General features: G+C 44.3%; 1 protein-coding gene across 1 annotated transcript in view; it reads right to left on the bottom strand.

Moving 5' to 3' along the window:
• Nucleotides 1-1,609: 1,609 nt before the first annotated feature.
• The window catches only part of JAK1 (Janus kinase 1), a 55,110-nt gene continuing 37,671 nt past the window's right edge, over nucleotides 1,610-19,048 (bottom strand). The window contains exons 5-25 of the mRNA XM_027891098.1: nucleotides 17,268-17,418; nucleotides 15,945-16,108; nucleotides 15,520-15,853; nucleotides 14,827-15,000; nucleotides 14,259-14,416; nucleotides 13,511-13,634; nucleotides 12,264-12,450; nucleotides 10,423-10,529; nucleotides 9,134-9,280; nucleotides 8,099-8,186; nucleotides 7,458-7,585; nucleotides 7,073-7,208; nucleotides 6,528-6,679; nucleotides 4,970-5,120; nucleotides 4,349-4,443; nucleotides 3,984-4,176; nucleotides 3,638-3,762; nucleotides 3,046-3,218; nucleotides 2,552-2,669; nucleotides 2,200-2,310; nucleotides 1,610-1,718 (exon numbers count right to left, since the gene is read on the bottom strand). Of these exons, the coding sequence (XP_027746899.1) occupies nucleotides 1,617-1,718; nucleotides 2,200-2,310; nucleotides 2,552-2,669; nucleotides 3,046-3,218; nucleotides 3,638-3,762; nucleotides 3,984-4,176; nucleotides 4,349-4,443; nucleotides 4,970-5,120; nucleotides 6,528-6,679; nucleotides 7,073-7,208; nucleotides 7,458-7,585; nucleotides 8,099-8,186; nucleotides 9,134-9,280; nucleotides 10,423-10,529; nucleotides 12,264-12,450; nucleotides 13,511-13,634; nucleotides 14,259-14,416; nucleotides 14,827-15,000; nucleotides 15,520-15,853; nucleotides 15,945-16,108; nucleotides 17,268-17,418 (3,118 nt within the window). The 3' untranslated portion in view covers nucleotides 1,610-1,616. The remainder of the gene's footprint in view (nucleotides 1,719-2,199; nucleotides 2,311-2,551; nucleotides 2,670-3,045; nucleotides 3,219-3,637; nucleotides 3,763-3,983; nucleotides 4,177-4,348; nucleotides 4,444-4,969; nucleotides 5,121-6,527; nucleotides 6,680-7,072; nucleotides 7,209-7,457; nucleotides 7,586-8,098; nucleotides 8,187-9,133; nucleotides 9,281-10,422; nucleotides 10,530-12,263; nucleotides 12,451-13,510; nucleotides 13,635-14,258; nucleotides 14,417-14,826; nucleotides 15,001-15,519; nucleotides 15,854-15,944; nucleotides 16,109-17,267; nucleotides 17,419-19,048) is intronic.

Here is a 19,048-nt window from a genome sequence, read left to right as displayed (position 1 = left end):
CCTCCTCCCTCAGCTGCTGGGCTGCGGAACTGGCCCACCCTTTGTGCACAGAGAACAGGAGCTTTTCTGGGGTTGTACCTGTATGTATTGGGAAATTCACTTGTAATATTTTGTTCCAACTGTTTGTATATGCAACTTTCTCAACTTGTTACACTTTTCAATGAAAATAAATTGTTGGTACATATTTAAAGTGGTTTTCTGTGGGAGGAAAAACAGCCTTGGTCTACTTTAGTCAGGTGAGGTAGGGAAAGGTTGTTTTGAAACATGTTCTGACCACCCTTCCTATGGAAGTTTTATTTGAAAAGCTCTTTCTCTGTTTAATTTAAGATTAAAAAGGTAGGCATGTGGAGAAAAAAAAATTCTTTAATAATTTGTTTGTATAAAGAGTAACAAAGTGCTTACAGATTTAACTCAGCTTCCTAAGTGACATACAGAAACAACAGGTAACACTGTAAAAATAAATCTGACCTCATTGGAGCTCATAATTACAATTTGATATGTATATATTTATATATATATATAAAGACCTCTTCCTATTATTGCCAGAACTGAGTATCTCCCCAAAGCATTTTCAAACTGTGGTAGTAAAACATTATAGCCCAAATTTAGGGTCAGCAGAAGGTTCCAGTTAAACCACTGTTGGATGAAGCCTGAGGGGTCACAGCCAAGAGCTTCTCAGAGGGAAATGGTCCCGTGGGCTCTCCCTGGGTACCTGAACAGGGGCTGGGAGTCAAAGGGTAGTTAAGGAATATGTGTCCCAGCTGTTCTCTGGGTGGTCAGGCCTCTTCTCTTTTAGACAATGACCCCCCAGGTTCTGCACATGGATTTGTTGCTTTTCCATCCCCAAGTGTGTCATTAATCCCTTCCCTTCCTGTCCTTCACCCACGGCACGAGCTGAGGAGCAGCGTCACGACCTTCAGTGGGCAGGGTGTGTAATGGGCAGGGGAAACCTGTCTATCCAAAAACTTCACTGAAATGCACAACTGTAGCCACCCCTCCACTCTGTCTTGGTTGGTATTTTTGAACACAACACCTTTTTTTTTAAAATACATGTAAGAGATCAGAACTGTGGCCTGGTGGGTTAAGACAAGCTGAGAATTTTAGCTTTGCGTTTTTATGCCAGAGTTGGTTTTTTTGTTACTAAAATTTAAGTAAGTAAGTAAGTGCACATGAAGAATATTTGTCAGGCATACTTTAAAACTGTCTCAAAACTCTGTGAAATTATTAAATGGCTGTACTGTGCCATCTTATATGCACTGGCTCAGGTTTGAGATGTGAGAGCTGGCACTGAGATCTGCAGTGGGTTTTGTCCCCATACTCTCAGCTCACACCGTCACATCAATCAGGGCAGTTCCAATTGTGGTACAACCGTCATGAGAGCAGGATAAAACTGCCCTGCAATAAAAGCAGCAAAGGAGCTGCAGCTCTTGTTCCTTCCAGACCTTTAAATTATTTTGATCCAACTAAAATTCAAAAGGAAAACTGTTGGCAAAACAGTCCTTTCCCCACATGGGCCCAGTCAGAGTACAAATTACAGTAGTTAAAAAAAAAATGAAGAGCCTTGGCCATACCTATTTTTGATGCACATTAAGTACTGACAGTATAAAAAAAATTAACTACATTTTACTCATAATTGTTTCAAATCCTTGGATCAAGTTATGGAAGGTCGTGCGCTCATCGTGTTTGTATATCCAGCACTTCCTCATCAGCTGGTCCACCTGGAAGAGGGACAGGGACATTTTTAAAGGAGTGGAACATCTCATTGGGTTTTCCAGTAAAGACACAGGACAGATTCTCGCTGCCGTGAACAGAAACACCTCAGGGGTGGATCAGGATCAGCAAGGATCTGGACCAGAGGGTTTTTTGTAAGTTCAGGTCTTAACAGCTTCACCTACAAGTGTGCTGCATACCCAGGAAGGCTGTATTGCAAAAATTAGAAGGATTCCAACTGAATTTTCATGGATCCAGGTACAACAGCACGTCCTTAACCCCTCTGAAGGGATATCACAAATTTGGAAATGTTAATATCAAAAACCATCTTAAAATAATGCTTCCAAACCTTGGAAATGCCTTTTTCACAGCACAGCTGAAGGTTTTGCTACCAGAGTGGCCAGGCCTAGTTAACCATGGACCTCAGGTGTTAATTCAGTGTCCAAGGATGTAGCTCTGGCTCCAGGAGCATCCATATCCATCCCTTACCTCCTCTGGGCAGGTGGGTGGTCGTGGCAAACGCTTGTCGTCCTGCAGGACACGCACCAGCCGTGCCACTGTCATCTGGCCCTGCGTGGGGCCGATCATCTTCAGGAATTCCTGTGGGAAGAGCAGGAGTCAGCTGGGCATCCCTCAGCCAGCACAAAGAAAGAACCACAAGGGTTGTTTTCCTAAGATAAATCAGTCTAGTGGAAGGCATCCCTGCCCATGGAAGGGGGAATGACGAGCTTTAAGGTCCCTCCCAACCCAGGCTGGTCTGGGATTCTACAATTCCACCTCTTTTTTTCCCAAAATAATAAAATTATGGGATTTCAGCAGCCATTCTGTCACAAGCACTTACTGCCATGGGACTGGACTCGGAGTCACAGTAGGTGAGCAGTTCATAGAGCGTCACCCCAAAGGACCAGACATCGGAGGCGATGTAGAACTTGCTCTGCAGCAAACACTCGGGGGCATACCTGGGGATCCAAGGGACAGCATTATTAAAGCCAGCTCTGGAGGCACATTCCATGTTTGTAGAGTCCTTGTACCTAAGTTACTGTGGGATGCCAAGTAGACAGCAAAAAGTAGCAAATAAGGTACAATTGTTACAACTCACTGTGAAACTAAAGGAAAGGAAAACCACAATAGTGGGAAAATTAAGTGCAGGAAGAAATAAATGGCACGAGAGTCCAGTCTACCAGCTGCCTTTTCCATGTTCTCATGGTGTATCTTTACTTGGGCCTCTTATAAAAACAGGAAAACTCTTGAGGATGCCCAAAGCCTGAGGGCACAGGAGCAGAGAAGTGCCTGCCCCGCCCAGTGTGGCTGTGGGAGGAGGGTTGGGGGCAGTACCAGAACACAGGGCTGTCACGGTCATCCTTGACTGTGTAATATTCCTTGTCGGTCTCGATGGCCTTGGTGAGCCCAAAGTCCCCAATCTTCACCCTGTTCTCACTTTCCACAAGGACATTTCTCGCTGCCAGGTCACGGTGCACGTACTGACAGGAGCCCAAGTAGTCCATTCCCTGAGAAAAGACAGAAATCCCGTCATCCTTGGTCCTCCAATATTTTAATTAATCCCTGTTTTTCTGCACTTAGTGCTTCACGTGGTGTGACTGTTCTCCGTACTCACATCTCTTCCTCCCTTTGGACTTGCACCTTGCTCCCTCCCTCTTGCCAACTCACACTCCAAGCGCTGCCCTCCCTCCTAATCCTCCAAATTCTGCAGCAGGAACAACTTTTCAAAGCAACTTTTAAGCAAGGGAATGTCCTCATCATCCCCCCTGATCTTTGTGCCAGTAGCACCCATAGCAGGGGGGAGACTGCTTTAGGATTCAGGTCCTTGGGGACAGAAAAGGAGAGTGGGTTTGTTCTTGACCTCTATTCCTCCTCACTCTCTTAAATTAAATATTAAACTGATCCAACAGCTCCAGTCCCAGCTCACCTTGCAGATCTGAACCGCGTATCTGAGCAGCTGCTTGAGATTGATTTTGTTCTTGTTCCGTGGGAGATACTCCTTTAGGCTCCCAGAGGGAAGGAATTCCATGATGAGTTTAATCCCACTTCCTCCTAAAACCAGAGCATGTTTAGTTTGCACACGTGATGCTTCTCAGGCCATGAATACCAACAGCTTTTGTACAAGCCCACAGCACCGGCAGCTAAATCCCAGTAGCCATCACACTACCAATCCAGGAGAAACTGTTCCTGGCAGGACACTTATAAAATGCTTCATTTTCAAAGGAAAACCCTTATGCTTTCAGTGTATGCTTTTAATATTCTACACAATTTACCATCTTCTGTGCAGATGCCCTTGTACTTGACAATGTTGTCATGATAGAGATTCCTCAGGATTTCTATTTCCTTCTTGAGGTCAGCAATGTGGTTCCCTCCACTCTCTGGCTTTAGGGATTTCACTGCCACTTGCTCCCCTGTGTTGTCACCTTCTGGGTCGTATCTGCAGAGTTCAACCTTGCCAAAGTGGCCCTAATTGGGAGAGAAAAGAGCATTACTGGGAACACAGTTCACTGACAGCAGCACTGAAGCACTATTTTAGGTGTTCAGGATACTCATCTCCCTGCTGTGACACAGCACATGGCTGTGGGGACACACAACACACACACCCTGATCCGTGTTCTGTGTGGAACATTCCTCTTACCTCTCCCAAATCCCGGATTCTTTTTAAGAACCGTTTCTCAAAGAGCGTGGGATCAACCTCGGTAACGGGCTTCTTCTCCGACACAATGTCAGGGTCTAGGAGTGGAGAAACATGGTCAGAAAAAATCTGGACAGAAAAAAAAAATGGACAGAAAAATCTGTCCCAGGTCAGACAAATTCCTGTCTCAACACCCCAAGGCATCCTTGCTCACTTCCAGTCTACTGCTGTTACTGTGCCTATCCCACTGTCACAATTGTCCTGCTTTCTGACAGGGAATTCCCTCTGCACCCACAGGCCAGTCTATCCCTTGCTGATCCTCCCTCCCTTTGTGGGTTGGTTGCTGGGTCTGCTTCCAGATCCAATTTTCTCTAGGTGTACTTCCCACCCTGTAGTAGTTACTCAGCTTCCCTGAGTATTTATTACATCTGCATCTTACAGAGATGGTTAGTCCGTGTTGCAGGGACACAACACACCTGTCAGCACAGCCAACAGGGAAGAGAGATGTCAGGTGCCCAGTTTAACCCAATAAATCAGCCTTGGGTTGGAAGGAGATGAGCCTTAAGGCCCCTCCCACTCCAAACCATTCCAGGATTCCATGATCCCCACACCTCCATGCCTTACTTTGCTCCTCCAGTTTGTTGATGTCCCTCATGATGGCCCTGAAGAAGGGTCTCTGGTGGGGGTCGTAGTTCATGCACTGTTTCATCAGGTCTGCCAGCTCCTTGCACGACGGCGTGGCCAGCACAAAGTGCCCCTCGTAGAACCTCTCCTTCTGTGGGCACAGACAGACACTCCTCAGGGAATTGTAGCCTCAAAACCTCAGGATTCTGAGCTGGGGGAATGCTTGGACTCAGGGATCTTAGAGGTACATTCCAAACTAAATGATTCTGTGATTCTATGTTCTGCATCAGAACACCATTAAATCCTTAACTTTGCCAAGGAAATCCTGCCTTTCAGCTGGAACTCTGATCCCCTACCAGCAGAGAATTACTGTTGTGCTGCATCTGGTGCTGTTTGGAGCAACCACTTAACACACACGAAGTTTTTACACTTTTTTTTGAAAAAGATTTCACCTTCCAGAAGTTATTTTCTGCCAGGTTTGCCACGTTCCTGACGCACCAGGACAAACGGCCGAGGGGAAATGCTTGCCAAGGACACACTGGCTGCTCCTCAGGAGGTACCAGCGCTGGGGCAGGAGGGATGAGGGTGGGGTTGTGCATTCCCAAGCTCTGCAGAGCTATCCCACGAGCAGGAAGGGGCTGGAGCCAGGGCAAGGGAGTTCCTGATCCAGCCTGGGCAGTGACTCAGGCACTCGGACATTTCCTTTGCTGCCTTGCTCCATCACCTTCCCAGCACAGCACAACTTCCAGAGGGAAAAAGCACATTTGGAACAGAAGCAATGAACACAAACTGCCAGCAGAACAGCACAAGATATTTCAATTATTTAGCATTCAGAGTGAACCACAAGGGTGTCCCACAGGAGACCATCTGGAACCAAGGTCTGAAAGAAACAGAAGCAGAACCACAGAGCTGACAGGGAGAACCTCACTCAGCTTCCAACTGGGCACAGGGTTAGAAAAGGCTGGGAGAGCAGGGGGTGTTCATCTGGAGAAGGGAAGGCTCCAGGGAGACCTCAGAGCCCCTTCCAGTGCCTAAAGGGGCTCAAAGAGAGCTGGAGAGGGACTTGGGACAAGGGGGAGTGGCTTCCCAGTGCCAGAGGGCAGGGTTAGGTGGGAGATTGGGAAGATATTCTCCCCTGTGAGGGGTTGAGGCCCTGGCACAGGTTGCCCGGAGAAGCTGTGGCTGCCCCATCCCTGGAAGTGTCCAAGGCCAGGTTGGATGGGACATGGAGCAACCTGGGACAGTGGAAGGTGTCCCTGACCATGGCAGGGGGTAGAATGAGATGATCTTTAATGAACTTCCAACCCAATCCAGTCTGGAAATCTCTGAAAAGGACCAGTGTGAGCATATCACAAGTTGTGTTCAGTCGTTGCTGTGCTCCAACAAGGTCAGGTTGGAGCAATAATTGGCAATTTTTGATGCAAGGACAAGAATTCCTGCTGCAACCTGTCCAGTCCAGCTGAGCTGGTTTCCTGTAAGCCAGAGGAACTCAAATGGGGATGGAAACTGAAGTGCCAAAGGGGATGGATCTGAAATGCCAAGGCAAATTTGGTTTTACCTCTGCCAACGTCTTGTCTTTCAGTGGAATTTCTCCATTGTAGCAGATTTCCCACAGGGTTGTACCAAAGCTCCACTTATCTGCTGCAATGCTGAGATTTTTGGAGTCTTCAACACACTCAGGTGCAATCCAGGGGATTCGCTCAACGCGTTCTTGGATAAAACACAGGATCCACATTGGGGGGTGAATATCAGGAGTGAAAAACCAGCCTTCAACTGAATTACTGTCTAACAGCTGCTCAACTAAAGTAAACTGAAGCTGCAGAATTTGTCCAGTTTTGGGGAAATGTTGATTCTCAAACCCCTGTTCCCAGAAGGATGTTCCTGTGGCTTTTACAAGGAGCCACCCCGAAACAGAGATTCCTTCTGTTCTATCTCAGGAGATGTAACATGGTTTTTTTTACGAGAAATTGATACTCTAAGCACCCACTGTGTAGTTCTCAGATCCATAAAAGTTGATAACTTCTAGTCTAGACCCAGTTCTGGCTGGTATAAATCATATTTCTTCCTTCCTCACCCCACTGGAGATGCCATTCCTGGCCATACCTTGCCTGAACAGCACCGTTATGGGTATTCCCGGGTCGCTCAGCTTTATGAAAGGACCGTATTCGGTATCAATTCCCTCTCTTGCCAGAAGGATGTTTTTAGTGCACACGTTCCCATGGACCAAATCCTTATCCTCCTACAGAAAAGTTGGAAAAGAACAGTGAGTGTAGTGATGCTCTGCGAGTGCTCCAGCGTATCCAGCCACGGGGGATCACTGTAAAATACTCCAAGCTGAAATCCAAAAAGCTTGGAAAAAAATTGGAGAAAAAGAAAGAAAGGAGAAGTAGGGAAACAATGTTCACACTCCAGTACTTGTATTTTCCTGGGTGGAAAATTAGGCTGCAGCAGCAGCCCCTGGCAATCCCTTTGCTAAGGTGCCTCTTACCAGGTAGCTCAGGGCACTTGCAAGTTGTTTGGCAACTTTGAATTTCCAAGGAGTTGTCAGGACTTCACTTTTCCGGTGCATGAACAGATCCAGAGGCCCAAACTCCACAAACTCTTCAACCATGATATCTGCAAAGTCAGGGACACCAAGTCAGTACTGCAATAACCAGTGTCTGGAGTCATTTCATGGGCCTGTCCCCAAGTCCCCTCACCCCCCCAGGCCACAGGTTCTCAAATGTCTTTCTTTCACCCTCCTCAGGGTTTATTTCCATGCCCAGAGTCCACATTAAAAGCCTGAGTGGCTTCACGTAATAAATGAACATTAAACCTGAACAAAGCATTTCCAAGCCCACAGGGCAGAGCCTTCCCAGGGAAATACCTCCTACCAAAAGGCTGGTTTGTATGGACACTGTCACTGTCCCCCTCTGGCATTCCAGCCTTAAGGAATCACCCGTATCCAAAAACAGTGTTGGAAGGGGAAACTTTTAACAGGAAGGGCTCTGCAGATGCTTTGCTGTTCCACTCCCACTCTTGAAAACTCAAGAGGCAGAGCTGCCAAGCCCCTCTCCCCTGTGCCAGGGCCAAGCTCAAAGGCTGCCCTGTCCTTCCCAAACTGCTCCTGGGAATGTTTGCTGGACTCACTTTCCACGTCCCGGACGCAGACGCCGTGGAGGAGCACGATGTGCTTGTGGGACACCTGTCTCATCATGCTGGCTGTCTCAAAGAAGGCCTGTGGGAAGGGCACAGAGGTCAGCACTGAACTGCTGCTCCCGGGGCCAGCATTCCAGGAGTTTAACAAATCCAGAGCATCAGGGAACAAAATCACGTACAAAATCACTGCCTTTAGCCATGTAAACAGTGGTGGGGATGTGCCATCCCACTGCCTAAAACCACGAGCTCTGCCCTCAGCATTTTCCCATACCCAACCCCTTTTTTTAAAGACTTTTCACAGTTATCCACTGTTGGAAATGATGTTACTTTCCTAATTAATTTTTTTGACTACTAGTTCAAAATAACTTTTTAATTAATTGTTTTAATTAGCCATAAACAGTGTATTCATCACCAGCAGTGTAATTTTCCACTTTAGGCAGCACATGGCTAAAGGTTTTTTCATATCTGTTGTTAAGAGTTTGATTGGAAAATCCCTGGAATTTTAATTTTGCTAAACTAACCCCGATAAGCTCCAATGAACAAAGCCTGGGGGAGCTGAAAGCTGGACACCTGGAATGCAGAATTTATAGCCCTCCAAGGATATGTTGCAGGAACCAGAAGATAAAGCAGAGACTAATAACAGAGACTAACAATTCAGCATGTGCTGGAAACTCCCTCTCTGGGAAAAAGATAACAAAAAGACAGAAAATGTGAACTAATTAGCAAGAGAAGTGAGAAATCAATAAGCAATAGAAGATAGAATGCTAAATAATAAAGAGAATTATGTCACTTAGAAGCAATGAACATTCACTTCTTTGTCTGCTAAAAAGGTATAAATAGGTGAAAAGTTTAGCAAGTCTTGTGCATGCAGGTGGAGCCATTCCCTAAGCACCCAAGCCTGGAGTAGAGTCATACTAGTTCTAATTTCTAATTCTAAAACAAAAATAGAGTTTGATTTATCCAGATGTTTTCAGTGACAACATACGGCTCAGTTATTTGCAGGACACACAAAAGGGAACAACTTGCCAGGGAAATGTCTCTGTGGCTGGGGTCCAGGACTTTGAGCAGGACTTTAATCTCTTTTTCATTTTGATATCCTTCATTCTCATCGTCCTTGAGGTTGAGGATCCCTGAGTAAATCTGTGTTCTCGTCCCTCTTCCCAGGTGTTCCCCCTGAGACACAACACACCAAAAGCTTCTCAGACATGGAGCAAACAAAGGGTAGTTTTACACAAATATTTGCATCTGCACTTTACTCAGTCTCTCCAATTGATTGAGCTACACACAGAACTTAAAATTATTGCAGTGAGTTATTACAGTGAATTATTACAATGCCAGTAAGTTATTCTGTACTGGAATGATCTCTGAGCATCCTCACCACCTAAACTGCTGCGATATTCTACCTCCAGTAACATCAAACAAATCATCCCTGTGATTTAACGCTACCAGACTAAACAAATGAATAAATAACAACTGGCCTCTTACTCACAATAAGCTGCTGTTGAGGTGATCTTTAATGTGTTTCCAAAAGTCAGAGGAAGTAATATTTCAATGGAATGCTTTGTTTGGGTAAGTAATTTCCTCCTCAGTAACAGAGGATTCCACTTCAGGGAATTTTTGTAGGAAGCCTGAATGCTGACTGCAAATATACCCATCCAAAAACAATCACCACCATTTCTATTCTGCACACTCAGTGATGCAACTAAAAAAGCCCCTAAACCTTTTTATTTAACAGAAGAAGACAATGGCATGATTGAAGAGCTTTTTTTAGAAACATTAAATCTGGTTTGTGCACTCAAGCCGCTTTTGTTTGTTGAGGTTTATTCAGGTGGATCTGCATCACTGACTGTGAACAACCATCAGAAAATCTGAGAAAATTTAGAACACAAAAATCTGAATGCTCAGATTGTTCAGAGATTTTGAATACTTCCCCTTTTTACTGTAGGACATTGTCTTAAACCTCAAGTTGCCCATTTTTCTGACAAGTCAGGCTTTAAAAAATACAGCCCCATTTAGCAACAAAACAGCTCTTAAGACTTTTGTGAAATGACCTTAGAAAGGCCTCTTTTACATTAGAAAACTGCTCAGATATCCAGTTGATTTCTAGTGAAAGGCATCTTTTTTTTCCACATGAGGGCATACGAACATTTTGGATTCTGCAATCAGAGAATTTAATACAAATAAAGATTCCAGTGAAGTTTTGCTGAGGAGAAATAGGAGTGGCAGAACCAGCCAGGATGGGGTGACTTTGTGTCACCTGACTGGGAGCAATGGTTGCCACAATCTGGGATTCCAGGAGCAGCCCAGGCACCCACCTGCACGATTTCTTCCTTGCGGATCCGATGGAAACTCAGCTGCCCCATGGGATAAACGGGCTGCCATTCCTGGGCCTTCTTGGTTGCAACCAGCAGGTTGGAGATTTCTGGAAGGAAAAAAAGAAACTCTGACTTGACTTCTGCTCATCATTGAATAGACAATTCACTAAAGCACAGCTACATATTTATAGTATAAATAGAGTGTTAATATTTGCAATATTGGGGCTGAAAAAAGAAACTGAATAGTGTTTCATGCACAAAGAAAGACTGAGAGAGGCAAAACCTCTGCTGTCCATGAAGTAAAATATCCCCCACTCCCCCTCCTGCCAACAGGTACATCTCCTCTCCAGTGTGCAAGGAGTAGCTGGAGTCTCCTCTCTATACCCTTCAGAATTCCTTGTGCTCCGTGAAACACTCACAGTCTGTTCCCAGAGCACTGGAATTAAACTGGGGAACGGGAAATGAGCAAAAGGAGAAGACCCAAAAAGCTTCCTCCCTGCTGCTTCTGGTCAGGGTAGATGCAGAAGTTTTGCATGTGAATTTTGATCTCCAGGCATTATTTGTTATGAGATGATGGGTTTGGATGTGTGTTTGTATCCAGCCTTCCCCCTGCTGGGAGCACAACATGGGTGCTGGGGCTAAACCACCAGCTGGCACTTTGAAACCATCAGTAAGAACCACACACTGCAAAAACTGCTTTATTTCTGCATGCCCTAAACTTCGTAGAAAACAACCAATTAAATAGATTCAAAAAGAAGGAAAAATAACCCAGGGAAGAGAGAGAAAACAAACAGCACTAAATGCTTCTGGACTTAATGCCAATGAAAAGCTGAAGTGGACACTCAACTCCCTGACTCATTTTATTTTATTCCAAATACAGTCATCAAAATGTCACCAAAATGTCAAATGTACAATCTCCCCCTGCTCCAGATAATTCCCCATGTTCTTCTTGTGCTCAGTGTCTCTGCAAGCCCCTCAGAACATCAGGTATTACCGTGGCTCAGTCCTTCCCCTGGCTCTAACAGGAAACCATTATCTGATCCACACAATCACACCACTGTGTTTCCTCTTTCACACAAAATTCAGCTGCAAGACAGTGGTAGTTCAGAGCAAACAGCTTCACTAAGTGTTTGGCACCAAGAGTTCAACAAGTGCACGATTGTCCCAGCCCCTAAAATGTGGCCTCACAGATGATTTCCTGCCACAAGGCTGTTCTTGCCATCACTTGCAGACCAAAAGCTGCTTCATGAAGATGAACTGAGTGAACAGCAGCTCATAACGAGAGCAAACAGCTCCAAACCAAGGGTTACAACTCTCCTTTGCCGCGGGAACACAACGTGGTGCCTGGCACAGTTCCCTGGGAGATGCAACTCCCAGGAGCAAAGGAAGAACCTTAATGGTCCCTGTTTCATCCCGGTGTTCCAGTCCATGTCTCTGAGTCAGCTGGGACATTTACTTTAAAAAAATACCAATCCAGAGTTCCACCTCTGTTGTCAAGACAGCAGGACCTGCTGTTCAGGTGCAAAAAGGAAAACAAGAACTTTTCTCTCACTGTCGTTTGAAAAGTTCCCACAAACAAGGCTCAGGAGAATTACCAGCCCTGAGCACCCTGTGCTGAGCTTGGAGCTCCAAAAAGAAGCTCCCAAAACCTGTTCAGGGCACTTGCTTTTGGTTTTTGACAAGGCTCCTCCTCCATAGAGAAGGAAGAAACATAAAATATCATTTTTGAATGATAAAAGAGCTTCACACAAGAGTACAGCACAAACTGAACACACTAAGAATCCCTCCTGTTCCTGGAGGTTATTTTCTTGCAATAATGACATTTTTAAAGGCCAGGCTACCTCTTGGTCTGGGTTGGCAGCACCTCTTCAGTGTAAAGCTGATGTTGTCTGTCCGGAGGATTTGTCCTTTCAGGTGATCCATCAGCTCTTTTAAGGATGCAAAAGACTTGTTTGAGCCATGGAGGAAGTACCCGCCTTTCTTCACCTCAATCTGGAAGTTCTTGTACTGCCCCGAGTTATTTATCACCTGGGATTAGTGAGGAAAGGGGAAAAAAAAAGGAAGCAAATGTGTTCGTAAAGACATAAAAGCTTCCCAAACCCTTTGCAATCACACGTAGGAGCAGTTAATCACTTGCTCCTAAGCCACGTCCCCAAATCAAAGTGCAACAAAGCAGGACAAGACCTAAAATTCCTGTCATCTCCAGTCCCAGGAAGGGACTCTGTTACCAATCTCATAATAACAGAGCAGCAGAGCAGCAACATACAGATGGCAAGCCCCTCACAAGCCCAAATTATGGCTTTGGTGTTTCAGAGCCCAAGAATATGCAGAAGTTCTGCCTCTTTTGGAGGAACTTTCTCTTCACTTGGCCAAGAATTGCAGAACCTGGACCACGGTTTCAAAATCTCAACTTAAAAACAGCAAAAGTCCCTTTCACAACCCACATTGTTCAACCACCGAAACAAGATTTCAGGCTGTTGTTGAGACCTTCCAGTTTCATTCAAAGGTGGTGAGGAAGAAAAACTGAACTTCTGGACCTACACCTGCTCCCTCACCTCTCCCTTCCCTTCCAAAGCTTCACAGTGAGCCTGAATGTTTTCCAAGACAAAATTCCTTTCGTGTTTCACTGCCTCACTGCCCTGTCTGTTGGAAGACAGTGCTGATTAGCTGGGTTTTTTGTAAATATCTTCAGAAGATGAACCCAGTATCAAATATCCCTTCTTGATTTCACCATTGATTCTATTAACATTTTCCCCTAAGAGCTTATATGCATTTTTACAATTATTATTCTTGTGGGAATACTCTAAATATTCTCCCAAAATATCAAGTCAGACTCCCAGCTGAGGCCAGTGTGGGAATAGAAATACACCCATATAATTAAGTCCATGTTCAAGAAGGTTCTCAAGGGAACTGGAACCATTCAAGGTAAGTTGCAGTGACAAATTCTCTATGTCATTCTCACAACATATAAGTTTTAAATGCCTAATTTCCATCATATTCCTGCACAGTTTTATTGCTAAAAGTGGAAATATTCTGGAGTCTTTAGCTCATTATCAGATTCCTGCTGGGAATGCCACACTTGACCTACCTCTGAGCCTTCCAAACAAGTCACTGTCATGAGGATGTGGTTGAAGTTCGTGCAGCTCCATCTCAACACGTATGTTCCCACCTCATTCCCTTCCTGGCGCAGCTTGTTGATGGCATATTCCGTGCTGGAAGGGAATGTTCCATGAGGAAAACCAACAAAGGAGCATCCAAAATCTAATATTATTATTATTATTATTATTATTACTACTACTACTATTATTATTGCAGAATCAAACCAATTGGAAAAGACCTTTGAGCTGCAGAGAGCAAGGGAGGAAAGATTTACCAAGGGGAAATTCTGCAACCAACATATGGTGCACGTAGTTTTCTACATCTTGCTTCTTAAATGTAAAAGGAAAAGCCAAAAGGTGGGGAGAAGGAAAGACAATTCCTTTAGGTATTTAAAAAACCCAGGCTTTGTTCATCCTTCCAAGGACTGCCAGTCCAGACTGACAGTGTAGATAAACTTCAACTGTGCCTAAAATATTCCCATCTGTTCATAGCCACTGGTGAAATAAATCACAAAATACGCCCTTGGTGAGGAAAATTTGGTTTTATAGATAAATAAATTCATGTGGAGAGAAACAGTAATTTTTTCCTTATAATCCTTAACAAACCCAAGTTGCTCTACAACCTTCTGGTAATGACCAACCACCCAAATACCAGATTTCCTCCATGGATTCCCTATGCAGCAGCGTTAGAGGACTAATTATCCAAGTGGAAAAATAAAAATGGCACATTTTACTGACCAGATGGGCCCATGGCAGCCGTTTTTGATGTTGTGCTCAATGAGTGGAGGAGCCACATCTGTGCACAGGTAGTGGTGGGCGTCTGCTGTGAGCCTGAAGTAGCCGTCGATGAGGGACGTGAAGGACAGGGCCTCGTCGTGAGAGGACAGCTTCAGCTCCTACAACACAGAGATATATCCTCAGAAAGAATCCTTACAGCTCCCTTAAAGCACTGCAGGAATGTTTTAACAGCCAGATTTTTGGCTAAAAATTGTTCTGTTTAAGGAGCCAACACTGATCATTCTCTATCCTCCCCACTCCTTACGGGCTGGAAACTTCCATTCTCCAGCATCCCGAGTTCTCCTCTAATCCCACACAAGATCTGGAAGGGAAACTCTTGTGCCAGTGTAGAGAAACAACTGCACCCACCAACTTCTCATGGGCACTTTTGCATCTGTCCAGTGTTAAGGGCAACATATTTCAGTGTCATTTACACCAAAAAGTGTTGCTCAAGGATGTTGTCACCTGCTGCCCAACCACCCCTACGGCTCCCCATGGAAGGGAAACCCATCCCAGGTTTGGTTCTCACCATCCTTTTGTTGTCCTGTTTGTTGATGGTGACTGTAGACTCCTTAATGACAATGTGGGTGATTTCAGGAAAATAGGAAAAATTGTTCCATGACTCCCGGAGTTTGTGTTTTTCTTCATCCTTTTTGGTTTTGCCATCAGATTTTTTCTTCTTCTCTTTCTCTGTCTGTACAGACTGCAAATATATTTTGGATAAAAGTATATTAAGAAAAGCTTTTTTTTTTTAGGGTTTTAATTTTCACTCTAAAATATAACTTCATTACAAATTCATTATATAATTGTATCATAATTTATAATATATGGAATATAATATAGAATATAATGCATTCAAATATATCTAATAAAGCTATTTAATTTTTTAATGATTTTTGCACTGTCTGGTCTGGCAGATAAAGCAGAGTCTTTAATTTTCCTGGTAAACAGGTTCCCACCAAGGTTGTCCAGGGTCCATCCTTGGAATTTTTCCAACACCTGGACGGATAAAGCCCTGAGCAAAGGTGTGATCTCAAAGCTAACCCTGAACAGGGGGTTAGACTGGACACTTCCTGAGGTTCTCCCAACCTGCATAATCCTGTAATCCTATGGAAGAAGTCCTTTCAATAAAAAGCTGGTCTGCAGTGTCTGCAGATAATTTTTAACAGTCGTTATGCCCCCAAAAGCATCCTCTAATTCCCAGTTATCAAGGGGTACTTACATTTGGTTTGAGCCTCCACTGAATTCCATTGTTTCCTGTTACCAAGACTTCATACTTCTCATTGTCTCCACAATTAAATCTGTTTATTTCATTCTCAGAAGAAATCAGCAAAAATGAAGTCTCAAAAATCTCCGCTCCATAATGTTTAGTCAAGGTCTCCATTGTGGATAAATATTTCACTTTCAGGTCCCGTGGGGACACGCTGCTGTCACAAATGGTTTTGTTGTTAAACTCTTTAAGGAAATGCTTGAAAACATTATTTATCCGAATCCTGGTTAAGAAATTCCTCTGTCTGATGGTCTTGTTCAAACTTTCAGGAATATACTGCTTGTAACTAGAAGGAGAAACAACACTAGGAGTTAAAATCCCTCCTGGAAGAGAAGCACGGCAGCTCCAACAGTGACAAAGAATTTATCCAAGCTCACCTGATATCCTTGGGAAGCTCTGGAAGCTTCACTTTTTTGTTGATGGCATAGTGGGAGATTGCCAGGACAGCCATGCCCAGACATTCGTTCTCAATTTCATGGACCTCTTGCTCATTTTTGGGGTCCCGGATCGGTGCCAGGCCTTTCACTAAGTCATACTGGCCCTGAATAGGAACAAAAAGAGCAAGTTTCCAGCTTTGGTATTTGCCAGTTTGTCCATGAGCCAGGAAAATGTCACAGATCTCCCTGAGCAAGAAGAGTCACTCATCCCCTTCTTTTATACATCAGCCCACCAAAACCCTTTTTATTTTTTTTTCTTCCAATTAACTACAGAAATCAGCACCTCTGTCCCCTTCCAGCACCTTCAACAATTGTTTTCTTGTCCCCAATAACTACTTTGTGTCTCTGCTTTATCACTGCCCTTCCCTATCCAAGGTCTCCACAGACCTCATGGGCTCATCTCTAAGGCACAATAAAAGCCAAGCCTGCAAAGCCTGTGCTCTGCTTTGCTCTGGGACAGCCTGAAGTGTATTTGGTTACCAGAGAGCAAAGACATTTCTGTTGCCTTATTGCATTAATGTTCCTCTGGTATTTTCTTTCATTGTGGTTTCACAACTACACAACAAGGATTCACTGGAGCAGTTTCGTGTTGTCCCTGGTTTTGAAGGATAAAATCAGGTTTCAGAGTCTGAAAATTCTGCAGTAATTACATTCACAATTAACAGTAAATGAGTTTTTCTCAGTGCATTCAATTTACTCATTTCACAGGCCTCCATCACTTGAATCTTCCCATTTTTTTTGTGAAATCGGTTTCTGATTTGCAAAACCACTTGGGACAAGAGGAGGAAAGTAAAACTGCACACAATCAGGCAGTGGGACAGTGGGGTTATCAGCCAATTTTTAGCTATGCTTTAACACCCCACAAGAAAAAAAGACTCATTAAAAGTACACAGTGCTGTCAGATGTATTTTAGTTTTATGATTTAATGCTGCTGCTGCTCCTTAATAGGACTATAAGTATCAAAGTTACATGTCAATGTTTCACAAAAGGTAACTGAATTTATATCCAAAAATACTTAATATTAAAAGAAAATACCTATAAAAATACGGACAGTTTTTTCACACATTTTGCCTATTAACAGATTGTTCTTCATGCAGCAAATTCTCTTCTCCCCACCACACAGAAGCACAGAAAACACTTATCAACACTAACAGGTACACTACATATATTTTAGAAGTTTGCAAATAGGTCTTTAAAGCAGCTCCCACTGAGTCCCATGTTTTTTTTGTACAATGTCAGAGATACCTGCAAGTGATCCCTTACCTGGGCAAAGATGTATTCCAGGGAGAATGCATCAAGAATTGGGGTTCCCTCTGGTGCCAGCTTCTTCTCATAGGCCTTTGCCTTCCTCGGGGAATGTCTCCACACCGAGGGCTCGCTCTCACTGGTCCCATGCCAGTTGGTGAAGTAGTATCTGGCAAGAAAAGAGAAATAAACTTTAAAAACTCCTGGGGAAATCCTCCTTCTACACTAGATACAGATTTTGAACTTTGAAAAGAAAATTAGTTTAAAGGTAAAATCTGTCAATCTTCTGTTTAAATGCTGCCTTAAGTGCTCCAGAGCCTGGCCTGAGGAACTAGGCAGAAATTATTATAAATATGTATATTTTGATTATTATTATTATTAGAGGGATGGAGAACCTCTGCTATGAGAAAAGGCTGAGAGAATTAGGATTGTTCAGTCTGGAAAAGTGAAGGCTTTGGGGTGACCTAATTGTGGCCTCCCAGTGCTTAAAGGGGTTCCAAGAGAGCTGGAGAGGGACTTGGGACAAGGGCCTGGAGGGACAGGACAAGAGGGAACGGCTTCCCTCTGCCAGAGGACAGGGGTAGATGGGATATTGGGAAGGAATTGTTGGCTGTGAGGGCAGTGAGGCTCTGGCACAGGTTGCCCAGAGAAGCTGTGGCTGCCCCATCCCTGGAAGTGTCCAAGGCCAGGTCGGACAAGGCTTGGAGCAACCTGGGCTAGTGGAAGGTGTCCCTGCCCATGGGCAGGGGGTGGGACTGGATGGGCTTTGAAGTCCCTCCCAGCCCAAACCATTCCACGATTCAGACAGACAGATAGACAGACAGCTAGCTAACTAGATAAATAGATATAAAACGCTTCAATACAAAGGGAGGGCTGAAATCAATGTTTACAAATAGGACAAGTCAGATGCAAACGTGTTTTAAAATATGTGCGTGTATTTCAGTGATTTGTCTCTGACCAGAACTGGAGTTCATGGCTAAAGCCCCAGTTGTGGAGTGGTCAAGGCTGGTGTGTATCAGCCCCAGTGCAGAGCCAGGATCTTAAAAGCAGAACACACAATTAGTACTTTTAGTTAAGTACTTGTTAGGGAGAAACACCAACACACAATTGTGCCAAAAAACCCCTGACAAGGACTTTAAGAGTCTTCAGAACTCCTCTGATTAAAGCCTGAAAAGCAGAGCAAAGCAAATTTTCTGCCTCCAGGAAATAACTTTGTTTCCGTATCTCCTGTGTAAGATGAGTGATAATTAATAACTCCAAAGCTTTTGTTATTTCCTGAAAATAATTATGGGCAAGGTATTGTGTATTGTTTGTAATTGACAGGAGGATTTGATCCTTTTCCTACTGAACTGCACTGATTGAGACAACAATGAGGGCCCCATTGTTTGAGGAACTGTATAAAGGAGAATCTCTTCCTTGAGGAGACCGATGGATTTGTGGTGAGGTGGGGGACAGACTATTGCTATTCCACTGACAGAAACAGGAAGAGGAGCACAAGTTTTCCAATTCCCAAGTCCTGGAAGTGAGCTGGAAAGGAGACTGTGTGCTCCTGAATTCCAGGAGCAGGACTCAGCCCAAATTCAGAGCATTTTAGTCAGGGCATGGGTGAAAGCCTGCAAGAGGGATTTTGGGACTCAGCTCAGGAGGGTCACCCCTGGGAAGGTGCAGCTTTGCACTTGGCCAAGGAGTGGTGGAAATGCTGGAAGAGGGACCTGCTGTTCTCTCTCACCTACAGCAGCTCTGATAGTCCTTCTCTAAGAGTTTCCAGAAACATGGAGTGGTTAGTGGTGGAAGGGACC

This window comes from Empidonax traillii, unplaced genomic scaffold (genome assembly GCF_003031625.1).
Source record: "Empidonax traillii isolate 1590-97213 ecotype Southwest subspecies unplaced genomic scaffold, ASM303162v1 scaffold309:size1915965, whole genome shotgun sequence".
NCBI classification, from domain to species: Eukaryota; Metazoa; Chordata; class Aves; order Passeriformes; family Tyrannidae; genus Empidonax; species Empidonax traillii.
The sequence above is the reverse complement of the archived record's forward strand: the minus strand, read 5'-3'. Positions and strand labels throughout refer to the sequence as shown.